The sequence below is a fragment of the Culex quinquefasciatus genome, chromosome 3 (assembly GCF_015732765.1).
Source record: "Culex quinquefasciatus strain JHB chromosome 3, VPISU_Cqui_1.0_pri_paternal, whole genome shotgun sequence".
In the NCBI taxonomy this organism is placed as follows: Eukaryota; Metazoa; Arthropoda; class Insecta; order Diptera; family Culicidae; genus Culex; species Culex quinquefasciatus.
The window spans coordinates 14,029,026-14,053,420 of NC_051863.1; the positions used below are offsets into that span (position 1 = coordinate 14,029,026).

Consider the following 24,395-nt stretch of genomic DNA (forward strand, 5'->3'; position numbering starts at 1 on the left):
ACAAAACTACATATTTTCGAAAAAATAAACACTCCAAATTTTAGTGTTTTTCTACATGGATATCAAACGATCGGGACATATCGAAAGATGTAACACCTTTTTTTTATAATACTAAAAATTTCACAAAACTACGTATTTTTGAAAAAGTGCTCAAAAATTCTGTTTTTTACAATATGGGTACCGTTAGCAGGGGTGAAATTGGGCCATACAAAAATGCTGAAATTTGTATGACCCATTCTCACCCCCCAGATCCAATGTCACCCCTAATAACGTTAACAGATAATCGAGATATTTAAAAAATACTCAAAATTTATTATATTTGAAATGTTTGAAAAAAATCTGATCGTTTGTTACCCAACTGAAATTTTGGAGTTTTTTTTTTTAAAAAAAGGTTCTTATTACTTTCAAAATGTACGACAAAATTCTGATAATTTGATAATCATATTGTGAAAAACTGAAATTTTAAGTATTTTTTTTTTGAAAATACTTAGTTTTGTGAAAATTTTCAGTATTTTCAACAAAATTGTACGACATTCGAAATGTATGCTTCCCCCATACCGTGATCACCCAAACTACCGATTTTAAATGTCTAACAATGATTTCTTCGAAAGGATATATTGAAAATCTCAAAATCAAAACAAACATTAAAAAACACGTAACACGTATTTTTATTGAAATTTTGGTATCGATTTCAAAATTTTCAAAATATTTTTTTTGATGTATCAGAATATAAAAAAAAGATTACATTGCATTTTTTTTTTTGGGACCATCCATAAACCCCGTGGACACCTTCGTGGGGAGGAGGGCGGGGGTATTAAGCGATCGTCTACGCTCCATGCAAAAAAGATTTGTTTTGTATGGTCATTGTTCACGATGGCGGAAGGTTGACAGGGTGGGAGGGGTGGGCGAGGTTTCAAAAAAGTGTCCACGTGATTTATGGATGGTCACTTTGCGGTATTATCTACTGAACATAAAATTAAGAAAATAAAATAATAATAAAAGATCATCTGCGTAGTAAAATTCGATTGAAAGTTTTTTCTGAGAATTTCATGAGTAATTCTATTGGAATTTTAAAGAGCTTAAAACAATGTTTTTGACGTCTAATTTTCAAGTGAATGTTGTTGGGCAGGAAAAAGAAAGATTATCCCGTAGCATTTATACCCTAAATATACAATTTGATTTATTGACAGAGACCCAACTAAAATTCCATTCTATCGATTGGAGCATGTTCAGGATGCTCAAAACTATCATACCGTTTCGAATTTAAGCGTTTATTAACATCCACTTCAAAAATGACGAGTTGTGTTATGTGTTTTGAGAGCCAAACCAAATTCTTGTAACATCATGATTCGAATTCCTGGACACTTCGAAAACCGGACACCTCATCTTGTGTTCTCAATTATTTGGATATAAGTTCGCATTATGAATGTCAAAACTGTGTTTTTTTATATATTCTAGCACTAACTTTCATTTAAAATTTGTTTGAACGTTATAGTTAATGTCAAAACAATAAAATAAAAGTGTGAGTTTACCAAAAATGCGAAACATTTCACTGAAATATTTCATAGGCGTCTGAAGCACCGGGAAGGCAAAGCAGAAATTTATGGTCGGTAAATTCAAGCAAATTTTTATATAAAATATCATTGTTTTGATGTTAACAGCTTATTTGAGACCTAAATCACTAACATTTCAGTACAAATTTGTGCGATTCATAAGTAAAATCGAGTGTCCGGAATTCGAAGCAAAAGTGTCCGGATTTCGAATCAGCTTTTAACAGTGTCCGGGATTCGAAGCACAATAAGTCATTTTAATTTTCAAAATCTGTTGAAAAATTGTTAGAAAAGACATATTTTGCAAGCATTCTCTTAAAACTGACTGTTTATATTACATCCTGATGATATTAATACATTTCCTACTTATTACATGATTTTTTGCCAGCTATAACAAAAATGATATGCTACTAAGTGTCCCGATTTTGAATCATGACGTTATGCAAGTTTAACTGGAGCATTAGCATTATCCATTGGTCCACTTGAAACAATCCCACATTACGCTGCGAACAAATCAATCTCAGGAGAACCATAAAAAGAGAAATAAGCAAAAGAAAACTTTGTCCATTCAAGTGAAAATTTCAACAAAATTGTGACAAAAAAACTGTAACAAAACCGACAACAAAATCCGTAGCAAAACTGAGAGCTTAGAACAATTGTTATTTATTTCTTTTTACAAAACACAGCCAGCCAAACAAACAAGTGAAGACAAACTGTACATATTTCTGATGGAAGTTGTATTTTTCGAAATAGTGATTAAACATGAGATTTTATTTACTGCTAAACTGAGGTGATTTGGAGTTTCTTTTATGTTCTTTTTGAGAAAAAAAGTCCACTCTAGTTACACTTTTTCGAATAAATGACTTTATTTCGCACCGTTTTATTTTTTCTCTATTTAGGGGGTTTCTCTGTCTCAACGTTCCACTTCGTGTGCTTGGACCAGAAATTCCTGTTTTCACTATACAATTTTAGTTATTTTTTTTTTTGCGTTTCCTCTGATAATCTGTAAATTTTCGCGCGGCACGGAAATCTGTTCTATACACAATGTACCTAAAAAAAAGGGGGGCTTTGCCGCTCGCGTAAGCTATCGTAACCGACTTAAGTATTGAGTTTTCAGTAGTGTGAAAGCTAAACTTAATCGATGTGCGTGTGTGTTCGTAAATGTGTGCGCGTTTAATACTTGTGTGTGTTTGTGCGCGTGATGAGTGCACAAGTACCCGGACAGGGTTGGATTCAAGGGGGAGGGGAGGAGGTTAAACAAAATTCGTCGCGAGCGGCTCGTGATTGTTTTGAAAGTTTTTCAAACTTTTCTCGTTAGGTCGTTTTTTTTTCGTTACACAAAAAGAGGAGGAAATGAGGTTGGGAATAAATTATTTTACACCTATAAAAAAAACTACAGATTCGTTCAACTGGAATCACATCTGACGTGCCTTTTTCTTCTTTCTTCTCATTCAAACCAGGTTCAGTCTTTAATATATACACAGAATACGATTGTTACATTAGAACATCCTAGCTAAAGTTTCCACTTTTATTTTTTAATTTATATATATTTACCACATTGTTCTTCTCTAGAAGTTTTCAGCTCCACTGTTAGTTTGCCTCCAACAATTTCTGAACTAACCCTAAAAACCTACAATGGAGAAGTTTCACTTTTTTTACAGCAAGAAGTAGCTAATTTGATCGAGTGATCGAGTTTTTTTTAGTGTGTGACGCGTTGTTCGTGATGTTTGTTCCTTTAGTAATTGTATACAAGTTTATGTTCTTAGAATTGTGTGTTTCTCTGTCATAAAGAGTGGGAAATCAGTATATAATCTTAAACGAAATAAAGGAAAACCATTATCGACTAATGTGTGACTATGCGGGTGTCTCTGTATACATGATGGGTTTCAGCGCGAAAAAAAAAAGTAACAGCGCTTAAAGTAGTAAGTATTGATGCTTAGCTTTCTTAGTACAAGTAGTGTGTCTGTGTAAGCAACCTAGAAAATAGGAACACCTTGAGCTTAACGATAGGAATAAAACAGTTCGGTCGAAGATAGTGAAGAGAGAGATTTGTTTTGACTTTGTCATTTTTTGAAATTTTAAGAGTATTTTCTTTTTCAACGACTTCCCAATAATAAAACTGTACAATTTTTTGTTCACCAATAGAATCTTTCTCCGAGAAAGGCAACAGATTTGCGTTTTTGTTTCGCGATCTTCAGCGAGGAATAACTTAACGAAAGGCACACATCGCGAATCGAATCATGATAACTGATTGGCTAATTTCAAATATCACGCAACTTTCGTTGGCGAAATTTTAACTTACGGTGTGAAAAAAGACGTGTTTATTGACTTAAAAAATAACCACTGAGCATTTTAGATAAGATGAGCAAAATTAGACAAAAAAAAATAAAAAAAATCTGCTCTTGAATCTAAAATCTATGCTTCATTTTCTTATTTTTAAATTTTTTGTCGAAAATACCAGGATCCTGATTGCCCAAAATCCTCTCCTTCACTCGCAAGCAAAACATCGGGCCTGATCAAGGCATAGAAACAATCGATATGTTTTGTGACAGTTGACTGAGCTCGTCTCGTGTTCGCTACGTTCACACTCATCCGAACGAACGAGCGCAACGCAATTTCACTCACACAATCATTTAACTCTCACCGCCACTTTCATTCGCGCAGAGCTTGGTCGTTTGAATTCTATCAAAAATTCTACCGAAATTCCAATTTACCACTAGGCCCATTGTTTTTATGTTTACAAGCAACTTTCGGCACCCTTAGCAAATGTCAAATCAGTAAAATCTTCCAGGAAAAGATCCGGCAGCAATGTTTTGATGCATTGACGTTTGCGGCGAAGTCAAACAAATCATTTCGTGCATCAGCCAATGACTGCATTCAAATGATTGCTGTCAACACGCAAGAGAGGAAAGAGAAGAGAAGTGAGAGAGAGAGAGAGAAAGAGCATGTGTCGTCGTGACGCTCGTCTGTTTGAGTGTTGAGCTCGCCATTATTTCCATTTTCTCTCTCTCTCTCTCTCTCTCTCTCTCTCTCTCTCTCTCTCTCTCTCTCTCAATGCTGATCAATGCTGATTGAAAACCATAAGCAATTGGTGTTTTACTTTTCAAGTAGCTGAACTTATTTCTAGAAAAAAAAGTCAGGCAAAACATTGCACATATTTTTTTAAGCATTTAATAAAATCTTTAGCTTTTGAAAATCACATGAAAATTAGCAAACAAGCACTTTAATGTCCACTTCTACTATCTCATGGCCAAAATCGACAATCTTTTTTTTTTAAACAAAACAAAAAAAATGGCAGCTGTATCACTATTCATTTAAACACAATTTATGTTCCATTTTTTCGTTTTGTTGTCAACTTTTTGCAAATAACTGCGTCAAACGTATAACAGCATTTCATTAAGCTTGAGACAGTTTCCACGACAAGCTTAACTTTAGGCATATTAAGACATTTAAAAAAACAAATCCAATCACTCATCAATTTGACGCTCAATTTGAATGATTGCAAACTCACCACGGCCATTTTGAATAGAATTATGATTTTTTGGAAAAATAAAAATTGCTAAAAAAATATTGAAAATGCGATCAAACAATTACAACAATAAACATTTTTAAACTGGCAATGGAAAAGTACTTAACCACATTTTTGATAAAGTGCACCGTTTTGGAGTTAAAGTCACTTTTTGACTATAAATTTCGGAAATTTTAACATGTTTTGGCGCTCCTAAAAAATAATTTTGAAAAATCTTTAAAAAAAAACTCTTACAATTTTCTCTATTAGACTTTGAAAATCAAATAATTTGTTTCAGCCTCACAAAGATGTCGAAAATTTTGTTTTAAATGAAACTTAATTGAAATTATTTTTTTAACAATATTTTTTTTTAAATTTGGTCTAAAATATATATTTGTAAACCTATTCACAAGTTATGCTTAATTATAAGAATTTAATTTTTTTATGTGAGCAATCAGAAAGTTGGAAAAAGAAACATTTTTTACATTGAAAATCAAACCAACAGTTTGAAAGATATTGTCAGTTTAAAATTACTGGCTTACATTGGTTTCACCTAGAAAAAACTCATTTTCATCGATTCGAATTCTTTTTGAGGCTGTATCTCAGAAGCTGATTGTCCAATTTCCATAGTTTCACAAAAAACATTGTAGAACACTTACTCAGCTTTTCAAACATATTTTTTTCGGGTTGTGCTTTTCATTCAAGAATCAAGAAGTATTTAAAAATGCAAATAACGAAAATAAATTGAAAATATATGCCCAAGTGGCTTTAACCTAAAAAAATAAAATTAATAAAAGAAGTTTTCGGCATTCAGAAATAATTTTTAAATCTCATTTTTAAATTTTTTCGACTGTTTAGAAATATCTATGTTTTCAAAAAAAAAAAAAAAAAAACAGAATTTCAAAATTCAACGATTCATCACTATCCAATTTGGTTTTCTCGTGGAGAATGTTGCTTTCTTTCCGGAGATCCTTTTTTTTCTTGAATGAAAACCAAATATTTTCTGCACATTGAATAAGGAAACAAGAGGTAGGCACAAAAAGAGCGGGCCGCTCAAAGAGCCGATTCACAAAAAAGAGCGAACGAACCATGGCTCACAAAAAAAGAGCCGAGCCAAGGAAACTCCGGTCTTTTGAAAAAAAAAAAAACGTTGCAAGATGAGATGATTTCTACACTTTTGTCAATTTTTAAGTTTATTAAAATATAATAATTAAATTTAAAATGTAATTTTATTTTTTTCAATTCTTATAAATTAATGTCAAATGCTTAAATTACTTTAAAAGTGAACGATTTTCACAACAAAATAAAAAAAAACTTTTCACAGCACAACTGATCGTAAAGACACATCAAAGAATTGCCCGAGTACAAATTTGAGAAAATTTCGAAATGCCTAACTTGTGAAATTTTGCTGAAAAACTACTAAAAAGCCATATACTTACTCCTCTTGCCCGATTAAACATTTTAAATTGTAGACTTTATTGATAAATCGGAATCTAGATAAAAGTTCGCAGAATATTTTATCAAAATAAAATATCAAAATTCGATTTTAGCAGAAATAAAGATAATTCCGTAAAATTAATAGCATTTTTTTCCGAAATCCTAGAGATAAGTTTGGATGCTTTCCCCACCCAGTTATTCAAACGTTTAGCCCTCAAGCGAATCTTTCCGTTTTTAGTTGTTTTTAAATAATATATTAATGTCTAATAAAAATCATAAAAAATCACAACATTCTTTAAAGTGGCCTTTTCTACAATATTTTGTAAAAGAGCGAAAGAGCCGTTCAAAATAACGGCTCATTTTAAAGAGCGAGCGGCTCCTCAAAAAGAGCGGGTTTGCCCACCTCTAAAGGAAACCAAAAACTTGCTGAAAGAATTTTTGAGCTCTCTAAACACACTTCAATCGACAGAATAACATTTCAGTACATTTCTAGCCAAATTTAGGCTGTAAATGCTATGCTTTTTTGAAGTAGCTTGGTGCTTTCGTGGTTTCATTCTAAGAAAAGAAGATTTTTTTAGGAGTTTTTCCTTCGGTTTTTTTTTTCCAAAAACTGTTTTGTTTTAGCACTGGAAAAAAAGTGTTGATGCTTTTAGATTCCTAAGTTTGTACATTCCATTCAGATTTTTGACAAAGTTTTGGTTAGAAAAACTCAATGGATTGTTTAATCAATAAACACGTATTTTAACCCACCGCGCGAAATAGTAGTAGTATCGTAAAGAAGACCGAAATTCTTCCACTATGCATAAATTACTTTGACTTCGTAAGCGATAATAACTGCCTAAAAGACTACACGACAATAATAACTAATATAATAATGGGAAGAGTGTGTGTTTTTTTTTTCGCCTACTCGCTAATGATAACATTTTTTTTTCCTTCGCTTGTCTAAATTATCTTTATAATAATTCAAATCGATCGTTCATTTATTCGCATTAGACAAAGCTGTGTGCACGCCATCGTCCCGAGGCTCTGACCGATGTCGGGCGCTTTCAACGACGCCGTCGCAGATCGCAGCACTGGGCGTCGTAGGAAGAAGAGTTGCCGGCACCCACCGGACTGCTGCGATCCCGCCGCTGCCGCCACGTGCGGTCAATCGAATAAATGAACAAACGTAACTAGAGGCTAAACATGTGCCGAAGCTTCTGCAACAATCACCGCTTGTACAGCGAGTCCTTGCCGCGGACCCCCCCGACGGACGGCCGGAAGAAGCCGAGTGTGTCGAGGGTGCGCCGCGTACGCTGGACCAGCTCGTCCTTGTACTTCCAGATGGTGGTGTCGCGCACCTGGTTCTCCTTGAACTCCTCGCAGCTCTTCTTGAGCGTGCGCACGCAGTCCGCCCGGTAGTGCTGCAGCTGGGCGTCGTCCGTGCTGACCGGGTAGGAGTGGCACGCGCCGCCGAGGCACGCGATCGGGAAGTGGTTGTGCAGGGTGAGGACCCGCTCGGGGTTGTGGAAACACTTGACGTACTGGTTGGGTTTGGTGTAGTTCTTGGCGCGCTGGACGTGCTGCAGCATGTGCATGTAGCGCGGGGTGTCTTTGGCCCACTCGTGCTCGTGCTGGTCCTGGTCGAAGAAGTACACGTTGCGCACGTTGTAGCTCGGGTAGGTGTCGTTTTTGAGCTTCATGCCCTTTTCGACGACGCGCGCCATCAGGTCGTGCCAGGTGCGATCTTCGTCCAGCTTGGGCATGATGACCTCGTCGATGTCAAGCAGGGCGATGAACTCGTACTTGTACATGTTCTTGTACAGACAGTCGTTGTACGGGATCAGCTCGTTCTGCCGCTTGTGGGTTGTCTTCTTAGAGAGGAAGAGGTGCTGGAAGCCGGGCACGTTCGGCTGTCCACCGGGCAGTGTCAACGGGGTAACGTGAACCCGATCCTGCTCCTCGTAATACCGCAACACCTTGGAGATGTTCGGGTGAACCTGCAGCTCGTAGAAGAAGATCTTATCCGCACCCAAAATGCCCAACAGTTCGATCCACTCCACCAACCGTACCGACAGATCGTCGTACAAAAAGTCCAACCCCTTAACACAAACCGCAAAGCCCTTCTTCTTGTCGTCCAGCGGTCTGTTGTACAACACCCTCAAGTTGTTCGTCGCCGTGTCGCACTGCTTCTCCACCAGCGACACCGACGCCGGCACCAGCCCCCGGAACGGCTTCGGAATCTGACAAGCAATCAAGTAAGGCTGATAGATACCCTGCTTGTAATTGCCCCACTTGTTGAACCAAATGTACTTGTACTCGAACGTCTTCACAATAAACGGCTCCTTCTGCCCGTCGAACCACAGCTGACAAAAAGTCTTCACCTTCGGCTCGATCCGGTCGATCATCCCCAAAATCCGCACCGCCGGCCCGATCCGCGACCGCTTCCGGATGTCGTAGTACGCCCCAAACAGCTGGAACGTCCCGTTCGAACTGCGCAGCGTCTGCCAGTAGATGTTGTTGAACTCCAGCTCGAAGATGGACGGGTACTTGGCGCACGCGGCCTTCTTCTGGACCGCGTTCTTGTGCTTGCTCCAGTACGCGATCGGCAGCGACGGGATCCGCGACTCCACGTCCCGCACCAGCTGCTCGTCGTCGATCACTGCAAATGAGAGGAGAAGGTCGATGTTAGGTCGTGGAAAACTAATTTGAAAATAACTCTCGAACGAACAAATTCATTTTCATCAAACCCCAGCGGGGTGAAAGCGGTTTACTTGTGATGTCTTTCCATCCAAAGTTCCAGCTTTCCGGGGATGGATGGATGCATCAGAATAGTTAAGGAGGTTGTGTGTTGCACAAATGAACTGCAGCGCACCACCCTCGGGATCAAAGAAGAACGCCCTGCTGGTGAGTGGAGAGTGGTTGTTCCGGGCAAGGGTCTTGTTTGTTTGATGCCAAAGCCACACGACCAACGCAACCGGTTGGGGATTCTTGGGCAAAGTGTGAGTGTTTGAAGAATCTAGGTAGTACTCGGGCTGGTTCAGATGTCGATATTGACGAAAAGGGGGAGAACTTGGATGGAGTTATTTTGCAAATTAATTTTAAGGTCGATGCGGAAGTGGGCAACAAGCGAAGTTCTTTAAATTTGGTCTTATTGGGAATTTTAGTAGGGGAAATTAAATTATCAACTTCTTATTACCGTTATTTGGAGCGAATCGGAACAGCTGTTTAGCGAGGTTCTTGCGCCATATTTTGATGTTTTTGATTGATTTCGGTTAGATTAGATACAGATCAACAAAATTAGTGCTCTGAAAACTAATGTTCCGATTCAGACTCCAGTCCCGATTCACCCCAGTTGACGGTACTTCGAGACAGTGCACAGTGGTCCAGATCGTAAAAATAAGTGGAAAATGGATTTTCCGAAAAATGGTGAAGTTTTAGAGCTTTGGTGTCTCAAGAAAAGTTGTTGCAAATGGAAAGGGGCAACTTTTGGTTAGGTTGAAAATTAGGGTGGTTCACGATTTTGAAAAGCTAACTTTTCAGGAATATTTTTGTCGTATAAAAAGTTGTTGGGATTGCCAATTCAAGCAACTTTGTCGAAGACACCAAAATCTACGCCTTCTACGACCAAATTTAGATAAAGCATCTGATTTTTGGTCATATTTTGGGGTTTCATGTAAAATTTTCATATATAACCAAAATTTGACCAAAAATCTATTTTATGACACTTCGGCTCAATTTTGAGGGCAGATTCATATTCAGTGGGCAAAAATATATGGAAAAAAATTTGGTCCCATACACTTTTTCCTTGAAAATTAGACATTGTCAAATGAAGATATATCTAGAACTTAACCCTGAATTGCTATGTACAAAAAAACTGAATTTTGAATGTTTGCTCAGATGCTTTCTCTAAATTTGGTCGTAGAAGGCGTAGATTGCGAGATAAAATTTTGGAATCTTCGACAAAGTTGCTTGAATCGGCAAGCTCAACAACTTTGTAGCCTTCCAAAAGCGAGTCGCTGTTTTTGTTCCGAGTAACTTACCCGCCGACTTCATGGCCGATTCGCCGTATTTAAAGTATTCAAAAGTTTTGAAGTATTTAAAGTATTTGAAGTATTTGAAGTATTTAATGTATTTAAAGTATTTAAAGTATTTAAAGTATTTAAAGTATTTAAAGTATTTAAAGTATTTAAAGTATTTAAAGTACTTCAAGTATTTAAAATATTAAAACCAAAACCAAAACTTCACAATTCTTCGGTGAATCCATTTTCCACTTAATTTTACGATCTGTACCACTGTGCATTGAATAATAAATTCTAAAAGCTGTACACTGAAACCCCGATGGTTTGACACCAATCGTTGTCAAACGAACGAGTCACTTTTTAGTTATGACAGCTTCTGTACACGGAGCTCACACACACTACCAAACGTTTGTTTTGATAGTGTGCGTGAGCGCCGTGTAAAAAGTGACAGTTTGTCACTTTTTAGTTTGACATTGACCAACCAACGGGGTACAAACTAAAAATGTGTTAAACGAAAAAGTGAAACGAAAAACCGGGGGTTGAGTGTAAGTGTTTAAAATAAGGTTATTTTGTTATATTCTGAAAAAAAAAACACACAATGTCTTTCGTTTTTAAAGATAATCAGAAATTGACTACCGCTGTGTCTTTTGAAGTGGATCGATTCTCCAGATTTTCGCCCTGTGCTTATTTATTTCTACTTGTCAAGAGAAGCCATTTTGCGGATCCTGATGAATTTGACATTTTTTTCTGAATATCTTAGTTATTGGAAATTTTTTCAATTCATTTGTTTGATTCAAAATCGGATCATTATTCAAAAAGTACATCAAAAAATTTCGACAAATTTAGCTTTTTTTGGTCTTTTTTCAACAGTGCCTTTAATTGACCAAGTCTGAATATATATTTTTAAAGGTTTAGAAAATTTGTTATAAATTTGTCTTGGAAACTTTGAAGATTGGACCACTGGGTGCTGCGGTACAGCTAGAAAAAGAAAAGTCAAAGTTGTTATGTCATAGACATAACCGGAATGGCGTGGAACTACGTATAGTGTAAATGTGTGAAAAGAGGGATTTCTATCCTTGTTTTGAGGAATTAGCTAGAAATAGATTATAAAAGGTTAGCTTAAAGGTGAAACTGGTTTATTTGCCGTCTGCCTAGCAGAGAACTTTCTTAGATACGGCAAATAATAACAAAATTACATTTTAAAGGGCTAAACACCACTTATTTTGGACATTTGCTAAAGTTTCCCAAGATGTTAGGTTTAAACATTATTTTTATAAAAAAAGCAGCAAATTTTACAAAAGTTCAATTTTTAAAACATTGAAATCGAACGAATACTTTTCGAGATATCATGATGACATTGGAAGAATAGTGTTCCACCAAATTTAGTATTTAGGCAGCAACCAGCAGTCTGATCAGCGAAGTCAGAAAAGGAAGATTGTGTCACGTTCCCCAGAAAACCATTCCCCCGAAAATTTTGGAAATATTAAAAATTTTGGAAATTTTGGAAATTTTGGAAATTATGGAAATTTTGGAAATTTTGGAAATTTTGGAAATTTTGGAAATTTTGGAAATTTTGGAAATTTTGGAAATTTTGAAAATTTTGGAAATTTTGGAAATTTTGGAAATTTTGGAAATTTTGGAAATTTTGGAAATTTTGGAAATTTTGGAAATTTTGGAAATTTTGGAAATTTTGGAAATTTTGGAAATTTTGGAAATTTTGGAAATTTTGGAAATTTTGGAAATTTTGGAAATTTTAGAAATTTTGGAAATTTTGGAAATTTTGGAAATTTTGGAAATTTTAAAATTTTGGAAATTTGAAATTTTAATTTTGGAAATTTTGAAATTTTGGAAATTTTGGAAATTTTGGAAATTTTGGAAATTTTGGAAATTTTGGAAATTTTGGAAATTTTGGAAATTTTGGAAATTTTGGAAATTTTGGAAATTTTGGAAATTTTGGAAATTTTGGAAATTTTGGAAATTTTGGAAATTTTGGAAATTTTGGAAATTTTAGAAATTTTGGAAATTTTGGAAATTTGGATTATTTTGAAAACATTCAGAAATTTTGAAAATTTTGGATTTTGTTTTTTTAATTTTGAAAATAATTATAATCACCACGATAAATATTTCTGGGGAACGGTACATTCTGGGAAATGGTTTTCTGGAGAACGGTTCATTCTGGGGAATGGTATTCGGGGGAATGGTTTTCTGGGGAACGTGACTCAATCAAAACAAATGAAAAGTAATTTTCGATTCCAGATTTGATTTTGCGTCTTAAAAGGATGTTTGAAATTGTGTTCAATATTTTTATTTTAAAAAGTTGAAAAAAAAATTAAGTACCGTGATATCAGATTTTAAAACATCAAAAAAAAAAAACTTTTTGTGGGACTGTAGAATGTTATTTTATGAAAATTTTAAATGTTTTCAAAGGAGTTCAAACATGCTCAATATGATTATAAACGCGGGAAAATGCATTTTAACTGGTTTTCAGTTGATTAAATTTTAATTTTCATAAAATTTTTTAAGTTTTCCGAAAAAATATTTTTTTGCCCCCTGATTATTCAGGCCAACTTTGATGGAAAGGGGGCGACATAAACTTTGAAAAATATTTGCAACGGCCTTACTGATCGAAAAAAATTGTAGAGTTTTCAGTCTGTTAGTTTGTGAATTTATCGTATTTCAAGGTTCAAAAATCAATCGGTATTTGTTTAGCTGATTTTTTAATGAAAATTTAACTCATTTTATCATTTTTTTTCAGCTATATTTCGCATGTTACGATTCGTGAGAAGAAGTAAGCATTTTTAAACCACAATTCTAGCAATAATGGGTGAAGCAAAATTGTGGAGAGGAGGGTGTGGTCAGCCCCATTCAAGGTCGATGCTCGCAAATAAACGGCCCCCTCATTACTTCATCCTCCAGAGCCGGTAGAATAGCACTGAAAACTTTGCGGGCACGAGGTTTGGTTGAATCCAGTTTGAAAGGGAAACGAACGCGTTCTCAGTAAAAGTAAGCGAAAAAGTGGGAGGAAAAATTGACCACAGATAAAAAGAGGTTTTATTCGAGTTTGTTTTAAAATAACTATTTTTTTTATGCTAGAAAAATAAAAAAAATATTCACAAATTTGATTAAACATTCACATCCATTTATCTGTGACCAAAATTTTGCTCGAAAAAGCTTCTGTGCGCTGGAAGTGGCCACTAAAACTCCCATTCAAAAGACACAATGTTTCTTATTCCATCTTTTCACTTGGTTGGTGATTACTTTTTATCTTGTTCGTAGCTTTTGGAGCATACTAACTAGCAATATGATTTTTTTTTTTGCTTCTTTTTTTCTATTCTGTGGGACTGAGACAGAGGGAGAGGAAGCAAAAAACATTCAATAGATTGGATAATGGCGAAGATCGCGGGATGATTCTGAAGAAGGCAAGCAGACAGGCGGGAGCTGAGGGCACACCGAAAAAAAAAAGTAAATAACCTCTCTAGATTGGGTGGATTGTGTCTGGAGCTGTGATTATAGTTTCAGAGTTTTTTTCTTTCTTTCTTCAGAATTGTTGGCTTTTTGTGAGGATTTTTGATGGACGTGACTAGTTATGTTGAAATGGAGGTAAAGGGTTTTTGTAGTTGCAAATTGCGAAAACCAATTTGTTTAAGCTCATAAATATTGTTTATTACCTTTTTTATCTAGCAAATCTTGATTCGTGGCGAAGTCATTTGTCAGTCAAACTTAATTTGTTTAAAATTAGCAAAAAGTTTTTAGATTATTATTTTTTTCTTATTTATTGAAAAAAGTCAACGTGCACAACCAGGAAAGCAATTTCCACTAGATTCTTATCGCGAAATCTCGCTGTTGAAATTTTGCTCTCCTCTGAGCCATGAATCCTGTCAGAAGTGAGATTGAATAAAAGATATAACGAAAGAACGAAAATGCACTTTGTGCACTGTTTGTTATCTAAATTTGCTTGTATTTTTTGCTGTCCTTCTCGCAAAAAAGAAAAAAAAACCAATCCTCAGTTGACAATCGTGTTCAGAGGTAGGTCATAAAGAAGGACCCCCCTTTGAAATGGGGTCGTGGGGGGAAAGCTCACGCCGCTAACGTTGCTTGGAGATTGAAAATGAAAATAATAAAACGAATCATCTGGTGGAGTTTCCAATTGGAGATTTTTCCAAAGGGATGCAAGGCAGTAAAAGTGACACTCAGTCAGCTGGAATTCAAGCTAGCAGTAAAAGTTTAGAGGGCAAAAAAAGTCCCATAAACATTAAGTGTCTTTTGGTGGACTGTGTTACACTGATGGTACGTAGTTGGTGGTTGGTGGCTTAAATTTTTATTATTTTATTTTTTATTTCGTTGGACGCTGACGAACAGAGAGGAGAACATTCCCCGCGGGATTACCAGATTGTACAGCTGAGCCAAAGTTTTACGAGATCTGTAGATGGATTTATTTTATGCGATGTCCTGGTTTGTCGGACAAACTCTAAACTCTAAACGATTTCGTGACTGCAGCGAAAGAAATTTCTTTCAATGTTTCATCCCTCGCCAATTTTCCTAAATTCAAGCTCGACCATTTTTATGCCCCATCATCTTTCTGTGCCCAAAAATTCATCGTCCGATTTCAAACAATTAACAAAATCTGGCATCATCTTGGTGTGGCGCGAGCAACCACCGAAAACCTATTTTCTCCCCACTTTAGTTTTGGCCAAGTCACGCCCGGCTTGTTCGCAAAGGAAGACGCGATTTTGGGTTGTTCTTTGCGCAAACTGTGGCGCGGGGTGACTTTGGCTTGAGATGTTTTAAAATAAGATTATTTTATGAATAGCTTGAATTCTGGAATCTGAGAATCTGAGCATTCGGAATATTTGAAAATTCAGGATTTTGAGTTTTTGAGGATCACAAAACTTGAAAATCTGGTAATCTGGTTTGAGGGAATCGGAAATTTTGGAAATTTGTGAATTTGTGATCTATGAATTTTGAATATTGGGAATCATTGTACTTGAGATTTCAAGAATTAGGGAATTTAATATTAATGGTAGTTTTGTAAAAAAAATCAGGATATTTGGGAATCGCACAATTTGAATTAATAGGAATCTGGAAATTTAAGAATTCGAGAATCTACATATTTGGAAACTTGGGATTTCAGTAATTCAGGAATTCTTGATTTCAGTAATTTTGGAATTTGGAAAATAAGAAAATTGGAAATTTGAAACTTTGGTAATTTGGTAATTTGGAAATTTGAAAATTTGGAAATCTGGAAATTTGGAAATTTGGAAATTAGGAAATTTTGAAATTCCGAAATACGGAAATTTGGAAATTTGAAAATTTGGATTAATAAAAATTTGGATAATTGAAAGTTTTGAAAATTTGAAATTTGAAAATTTGAAATTTGAAAATTTGAAAATAAGGAAATCTGGAAAATTTGAAAAATTGAAAATTTGGAAGTGTGGAAATTTGGTAACTTGGTAATTTGGTAATTTAAAAATTTGGAAATTTGGAAATTTGGAAATTTGAAAATTTGAAAATTTGAAAATCGGAAAATTTTAAAATTTGAAAATTAAAAAATTTGAAAATTTGAAAATTTATAAATTTGAAACTTGAAAATTTGGAAATTTGAAAATTTGGAAATTTGAAAGTTTGGAAATTTGGATAGTTGAAAATTTGGTAAATTGGAAATTTGGTAAATTTTTAATTTGGAAATTTGGAAATTTGGATTTTTAAAAATTTGGATTACTGAAAGTTTTGCAATTTGAAAATTAGGAAATCTGGAAAATTGAAAATTTGGAAAATTGAAAATTAGGAAGTGTGAAATTTAAGAAGTATGAAAATGTGGAAATTTGGAAATCCAAAAATTTTGAAATTTTGAAATTTGGTAATTTGGTTAATTGAAAATTTTGAAATTTGAAAATTTGAAAATTTGGATACTTGAAAATTGGGATAATTGTAAATTTGGTTAATTTTTAATTTGAAAATCTGTATTTAAAAATTTGAAAATTTGGAAATTTTTAAATTTGGATGTTTGGAAATTTGGAAATTTGGAAATTTGTAATTAAAAATTTGGAAATCTGAAAAATTTGGCAATTTGGAAATTTGGATATTTGGAATTTGGAAATTTGAAAATTGGAAAAAAAATTATTTGGAAATTTGGAAATATGGAAATTTGGAAATTTGGAAATTTTAATAATTAAAAATTTGGATTACTGAAAGTTTTGAAAATTTGAAATTCGGAAATTTGAAAGTTTGGAAATCTGGAAAATTAAAAATTAGGAAGTGCGGAAATGTGGAAATTCAAAAATTTGGAAATTCAAAAATTTTGAAATTTGGTAATTTGGTTATTTAAAAATTTGGAAATTTTAAAATTTGTATTATTATAATTTGGATAATTGTAAATTTGGTTAATATTTAATTTGGAAATTTGTGTTTAAAAATTTGAAAATTCGGAAATTTGGAAATTTTTAAATCTGTTTATTTGAAAATTTGGAAATTTGGGAATTTGGAAATTTTGAAATTTGAAAATTTGGAAATTTGAAAATTTGAAAATTTGTAAATTTGTAAATTTGGAAATTAGGAAATTTGGAAATTTGGAAATTTGGAAATTTTAATAATTAAAAATTTGAATTACTGAAAGTTTTGAAAATTTGAAATTCGGAAATTTGAAAGTTTGGAAATCTGGAAAATTGAAAATTAGGAAGTGCGGAAATGTGGAAATTTGAAAATTCAAAAATTTTGAAATTTGGTAATTTGGTACTTTAAAAATTTGGATATTTGGAAATTTTAAAATTTGAATTATTCAAATTTGGATAATTGTAAATTTGGTAAATATTTAATTTGGAAATTTGTATTTAAAAATTTGAAAATTTGGAAATTCGGAAATTTAGAAATTTTTGAATTTGGATATTTGAAAATTTGGGAATTTGGAAATTTGGAGAGTCTGAGAGATTGAGAATCTGATTATTTGGGAATTTGAGTTTGTGGGAATCGGGAATTCTGCGGAAATTTTAGAAGTAAGGAATTTGAAAATTCAGTAATTTGAAAATTAAAATTGGAATGTGAGAATCTGGGAATTCTATAATATTGGGAATCTGGGAATTGGAGATTCAGATTTGTTGTATTGGAATTTGAGTATTTGGGAATCTGAGAATTTGTACTTTTAGGAATTTAGGAATATGAGAATAAGTAAATTTGGTAATGTGTTAATTAGGAAGTCTGGGAATGTGAGATTTCGAAAATTTTAGAATTAAAGAATTCCGATGCCTCTGTGCTCTCTTATGCTAACTAGATGAGAAAACTATTAAGCTTAGTACAAGAGAGCACAGAGGCATCGATTTGGTCATTTTTGAAATCTGGAAAAATTAGAATTCGGAAATCTTGAAATTTGGGATTTTGGGTATCTGTGAATTTGGAATTATTTTGTTGTAGAAGTTTGGGAATTTCTGATTTTATGAATTTTGGAATTGGGAGATTTGGATTGAAAATCTGGGGATTTCATAGTTTTGGAATTTAGAGTATAAGAATGTAAGATATTTGAAATTTGGAAACCAGGAAATTTCAGAATCAAAGATTTTAGGAACTTGAAAATTCAAGGATTTGGGAATTTTGGAACGTGAGAGTTCGAAAATCCGTGAAAAATGATTGTTTTTGAAAAAAAAAGTTAAATATAAATTTGCTAAATAAAACTTTTAAAATGTTCATAAAACATTTTCAAACATTTATAATCAATTTTGATGCTTTTCTCGATTTTTTTCTCCTTTAACGATATTTGAAATATATTTTTATCAAATTGAATAAGATTAATTGTTTAAGTTTTATAAAAGAATACAAAAAGCCTTCTTGCTTTTTATTATTTTTGCTGGTCTAATAAAATATTAAAAATTGCTTGGTACGAGGTCTTTTACTATATTTTTATTTGATTTTTAAATCATCCTGAAGATTGGAGACCGATAGATTTTTTTCAAATAATATATTGAGGTTTTAAACCCACAAAGTTACCCCTTTCGACTCCACCCATCTAGAACTGATCATCTTCATCATCATCAACATCATCGCCGCCGCCGCGCCGTCCTAGTCGGTGTCGTTTTGGCCTGGGTTTGGTTTTGATCGCCGGCCGCCACGGTTGGCCATCATTTTTCATAGCGGGATTTTCGCTGCTGATTTAAGGGGAAACATCACCATTTCCTGTGGCCGACCGCGGTCGTTGTTCGCAGAACAGAATGAAACAGTTTGCCTCGCTCGGAAGAATAGAGCAGGCCGTTTTTCCAAGTATCTTCTTCCTGTTTTGTTGTTCTTCTCGCTCCCAAGGTCTTCTTGTTCTGCTGCGGACACAACCCATCATAATTATTATATCTTTTTGCCTACCCTGGGACGGTCCCCGAAAAATGGTCTGGCGCAAAATCTGCTCAGGTGATTGAACGCTTTAATTAGAGAGTTCGGTTAGAATAAATTAGCACTTTGGCGTGGCTTGTGGCGTGGAGTTGGAGTTCTTCGCAATAATGGCTTTCTAAGGGGGGTCTCTCTCTCTCCCTTTGCTAGCATTCATTGTAGCGAAAGAACACTGAAACCAGACAGGAAAGGCTATAAAACTGGAGTGTTTTGTTTGGAAGCAACTGGTTAGAAGTGGGTCCGCGTAGACCGGGTCAAATTGGTTCGTGCAGCAGCGGCGATGGGTGGAAATTTGGTAATCAAATGATGGGCAATTTTATTCTAACGGTTTAGGTTGAAATTCAGGCTTGCGCCATTGTAGATTTAGACCAGTGAGAAAGGCCAACATCTCTGTCTTAAATTTACAAAGTTTGCGACATTCCCTCCCTGAACACGCACAAAAAAACAAGAAGCACGCCAAACTAATCGAGAAAAAAAAAACATTTTCACGCCACGCCAGATATGTGGACCAGCTAACTGTAACCGATAATAGCACCTCCAAATTTGGATCCTCTCTCCCTCACTTTCTCTGGATCTCATTCATCTATCCATCAAACGATCTGTTGATCCCAATGCCCAACACCAGCAGCACCAACAACAGTCTTAGTCCGAACTTCCTGGCGACGAAATTGGCAAGGTTTGGAACGTGCACCATGAAAAAAAGCACTAGACTGGCACTAAGCTAGCTCTATATCGGGATAAAGAGCTCGCCTCTCAAATTTCAACCATTTCTTCTCGCTGTGCAATTTGGACTTTCGCCTGTAATGACCACCAGGGGGAGGAGGTTGATCGGAGCTAATTTGCACTTGGTTGGCTCTCCGCGTGTAATTGACTCCCCCGTCGAACACGAATGCGCACGTGAACGCTTTACAACACACGCCAGTAAGTGAAATCGAATAGTGCGCCTCATCTTCAATTTGAGATGTTTTGTGCGCGCTGGATCGCTAATTGTGGCAAATTCGCGTGGAAAAATGGGTGGAGTGGACGGATGTTTTATCTTTCTCCATCTTGTGAGTGTTTTTTTTTACAAGTTGGAATTGATCGCGGATAAGAGCGGTGCGTTTGGTTTCGTTTGGTTTACTTACTTTCGATTTTAAACTGGGTTTTTGCTTAATTTAGGTACCTTCGCGTCGAGATTATAATTTTGTGAATGCTATCATTGCGTTTATGAAATTGAAATTTTAATATAACCAAATCCAGTTGTTTTATTTGGTTTGATTTTGTATTTTTGCCAGATATTTAAATAAGTATAATTTCAATGTACAGTATCGCAAAAAGTTTTTTTGCGCATTAAATTTATTTCTCGTCAAAACTTACATTTTTGATAAACTTATGATAGTGAAACAACTGTTCTAATGTATTATGAATTGCACAATACTTGTTTTCATTTTTAAATGTTAAAATCATGGCAAACAATTTCAATTTTCAATATTTTTTGTGGACATTGTATTGTTTTTTTTTTTCGAAAAATTAGGCTATTGCAAATATTTTTTGAAGTTTATGTCCCTCTGCTCTGCCCAAGGTCGAAGAGGGGGGCAAAAAATAAAAAAAAATAAAAATTTATGTTACAAGCCTAGGTTTCAACATTTAAATGAAAAAAGTGTATTAAAATGCATTTTACAGGCGTACAGTTGCTTTCCAATCATTAGTTTCAATAATATTGAGGAATTGACGGATTTTTTTTCGCAAAAAAATGTTTTTCGTGGTACTGTATATTGCACAGTGGTCCAGATCGCAAAATTAAGTGGAAAATGGATTTTCCGAAAAATAGTGACATTTTGGAGCTTTGGTGTCTTCAGAAGAGTTGTTGCAAATGGAAAGGGGCAACTTTTAGTTTGGTTCAAAATTAGGGTGGTTTATGATTAGGGTGATTTTGAAAATCTAACTTTTCAGGAATATTTTTGGAATTTTTATGTCTTCTAAAAAGTTGTTGGGCTGGCCAATTTAAGCAACTATGTCGAAGACACCAAAATTTTATCTCCTAATCTCTACGCCTTCTATGACCAAATTTATAGAAAGCATCTAAGCAAACCTTCAAAAATCAGTTTTTTGAACGTGGCAATTCAGGGTTAACTTTTAGAGAAAAGTGATATTCGGAGCACCTTTAGAGCTCTAAAAAACAAACATTTTCATTTTTTGACATGTCAATTTGGACTTAATGGTCAAAAGTTACAGCCATTTTAAAGAAAAAAAGATGCAAATTTAAAACTTAAATATCTCGAAAAGGCGCAAGCCAAATTTTAAGCACCAGGTTGCATTTGAAAGAGGAGATCTAACACTATAAACGCTGAAAAAATCTCATGGGTGTTTTTCTTTAAATTTGAAATATCTTCATTTGAAAATTTTACATGGAAACCCAAAATATGACCAAAAATCGATTTGTTGACACTTTGGCTCAATTCTGAGGGCAGATTCAGATTCAGCGCGCAAAATTACATGGAAAAACATATATTTGGACATTTTTCGAACTTCGTTAGGGTGGTCCCATAGGCTTTCCCTTGAAAATTAGACTTTTTCAAATGAAGATATCTCGATTTTAAAGAAAAACACCCCTGAGTGTATAAATTTGGTCATAGAAGGCGTAGATTACGAGATAAAATTTTGGTGTCTTCGACAAAGTTGACATAAAAATTCCCAAAAATATTCCTGAACAGTTAGATTTTCAAAATCACCCTAATCGTGAACCACCCTAATTTTGAACCAAACCAAAAGTTGCCCCTTTCCATTTGCAACAACCCTTCTGAAGACACCAAAGCTCCAAAACGTCTCCATTTTTCGTAAAATCCATTTTTCACTTGATTTAGCGATCTGGACCACTGTGCATTGGTATTTCATGAAAGTTTTTTTTTTGCTCCCTCATTATTCAGGCCAACTGTGAAGGGGGGGTGGGGGGGGGGGGGGGCACAACATAAACTTTGAAAAGTATTTGCAACGGCCTTACTTGACGAAAACATTTTCTTTTTCATTACTTTCTTTCTTGAGATATCTGCATATGGAGAGTCTAATTTTCAAGGGGAAAGTGTTTTATTTTGCTTAAGGGGTTACATACATGTAGAAAATCAAAAATTTGACAATACAGAAAATTTAATGAATCCACCAAAAAGATGATTTTCAATCACTCCTGAAAGTTTCATGAAGATATTTCGTGACTGAACTGAGGTAGAGACGATTTACAGTATGTAAAAAAAGTATTTACACCCCTTGGGCACTATGCACATATTGTGATGAAACATCTAAACAATTTAATGTTGACAGAAACCTAGTACTACGTTTTGTTCAGAAACTCATGCCAGACATTTTGCTACAAACAGCTCATAAAAAGATGATTTCTATAAAAAGTTATATAACAAATACTATTACGAAACTAAAAAAGGTGCAAAAAGTTTGTACACCTTTCGAAAAATTAACATAAATAATGTTATTTGTTGACAAATCACCATAAATCCAGTCTCCCAACTTCAAATAGGCATCCTTGACTGATTTATAAAATAATTTGGATTGAATATAAAGTTTACTAACAACTTAGTATAAAAGTTTATATAACTCTGGAAATTCTATATAAAACTTATCTAAACTTAATTTTGCGAACTTTTAATTCAACTAAATGTCAATATATTGCCATATAATTGCTAAATAAACATTTTGGAGTGGGTATAACACCGTTTTGGGGGTATTTGTATCGATAGAATAGATTTTTCGTTGGAATTTCGTACCAACCCGGAATTACGTCGTCGGAAAATCCGCCGGCATCCGAACCGGTCCACATTCTTAAGTCAACCTATGTGGCATCGGAAAGGGCATAAAATTTCCGATCTTTTGATACCCATACATCTAGGTTTTCTATAAAACCCACGATTTTAAATACCTAGGTAAAAACGTTGTTATGGTTTTGTTTGAGCAATCTGCCAAAAATGTATGGAATTTCGTAATTTTTGTTCTCGTGGATCAAACTTACTTTTTGCCCAGGTATTTAAAAACGTGGGTTTTATAGAAAACCTAGGTGTATGGGTATCAAAAGATCGGAAATTTTATGCCCTTTTTGATGCCACATAGGTTGACTTAAGAATTATGGACCGGTTCGAATGCCGGCGGATTTTCCGACGACGTAATTCCGGGTTGGTACGAAATTCCAACGAAAAATCTATTCTATCGATACAAATACCCCCAAAACGGTGTTATACCCACTCCAAAATGTTTATTTAGCAATTCTATGGTAATATATTGACATTTAGTTGAATTAAAAGTTTGCAAAATTAAGTTTAGATAAGTTTTATATAGAATTTCCAGAGTTATATAAACTTTTATACTAAGTAGTTAGTAAACTTTATATTCAATCCAAATCATTTTTTAATCAGTCAAGGATGCCTATTTGGAGTTGGGAGACTGGATTTATGGTGATTTGTCAACAAATAACATTATTTATGTTAATTTTTCGAAAGGTGTACAAACTTTTTGCACCTTTTATTTTCGTAATAGTATTTGTTATATAACTTTTATAGAAATCATCTTTTCATGAGCTGTTTGTAGCAAAATGTTTGGCATGAGTTTCTGAACAAAACGTAGTACTAGGTTCCTGTCAAACTTTAAATTCTTTACATGTTTCATCACAAAATGTGCATAGTGCTCAAGGGGTGTAAATACTTTTTTTACATACTGTATGAGCAAAATTTTGCCAAGCGCAAAGCGAACTGTCAAACTTTGTGAAGGTTTTTCTCTAAACACCGAGTTGATCTACGGGTTCCACGATATCTCGAGATTGGATGGGCCAAATTGGCTGAAATTTGGGGTGAAGACGCTAAAGATATATCCGGTGTGCATGACGAAGCCCGTTTTTGAAATTTCGTTTTTTTTAAATACAAAAATCAAAAACTGACGATTTTTTATACGAAAAACATCAAACATATTTTTATCTTTTTTTTTAAATAAACTTTTTGAAAATCGGCCTTCGTCATGCACACAGGACCGGTTTAACGAGTCTTCACCAAAATTTTGAGCCGATTTGGTCAAAGCAGTGTTGTATCTCAACACTGCTTTGACGTGGCACCTTTTTTTAGAATAAGCTAACTTCAAATAGCTATATCTCGGTAAGGATACAACCAATAGTCTTCAAATTTGTTTTGACAATAAATTAAACTGTGTATTTTAATGCCCTGAAAACAAATTTTGAAAAAGTTTAAATGTATGCTCATACCAACCTCTGACATTTTTGCCCATTTACATGTATGTAACCCCTCAATTTAGTTTATTTTGCCAGATATTTAAATATTTGCTCGAAAAATCAGGAGCGAAAAAAATATCTACAAAAAAAAAAAAATCAAAATGTCAGTGCTGGACGAACAATCAAATGAAAATATTTAAATAGCATTTTCTCGCGTTTATAATCCCTTTTACCAATTTCTTAAATCTCATTTTTAAATCATGCTTTTTCTTCCTACGATATTTTAGAGAAATTTGAAATAATTTTGGGATATTTTTTAAAAAAGCCTTAAACAAATT

At 34.4% G+C, this 24,395-nt stretch overlaps 1 protein-coding gene across 2 annotated transcripts in view; it reads right to left on the bottom strand.

Moving 5' to 3' along the window:
* Positions 1-6,324: 6,324 nt before the first annotated feature.
* The window catches only part of LOC6044222, a 331,172-nt gene continuing 313,101 nt past the window's right edge, over positions 6,325-24,395 (bottom strand). For both annotated transcript variants that reach the window (XM_038260498.1, XM_038260499.1), the window contains one exon: positions 6,325-9,136. In XM_038260498.1, coding sequence (XP_038116426.1) covers positions 7,704-9,136 — 1,433 coding nt within the window. In that variant the 3' untranslated portion in view covers positions 6,325-7,703. The remainder of the gene's footprint in view (positions 9,137-24,395) is intronic.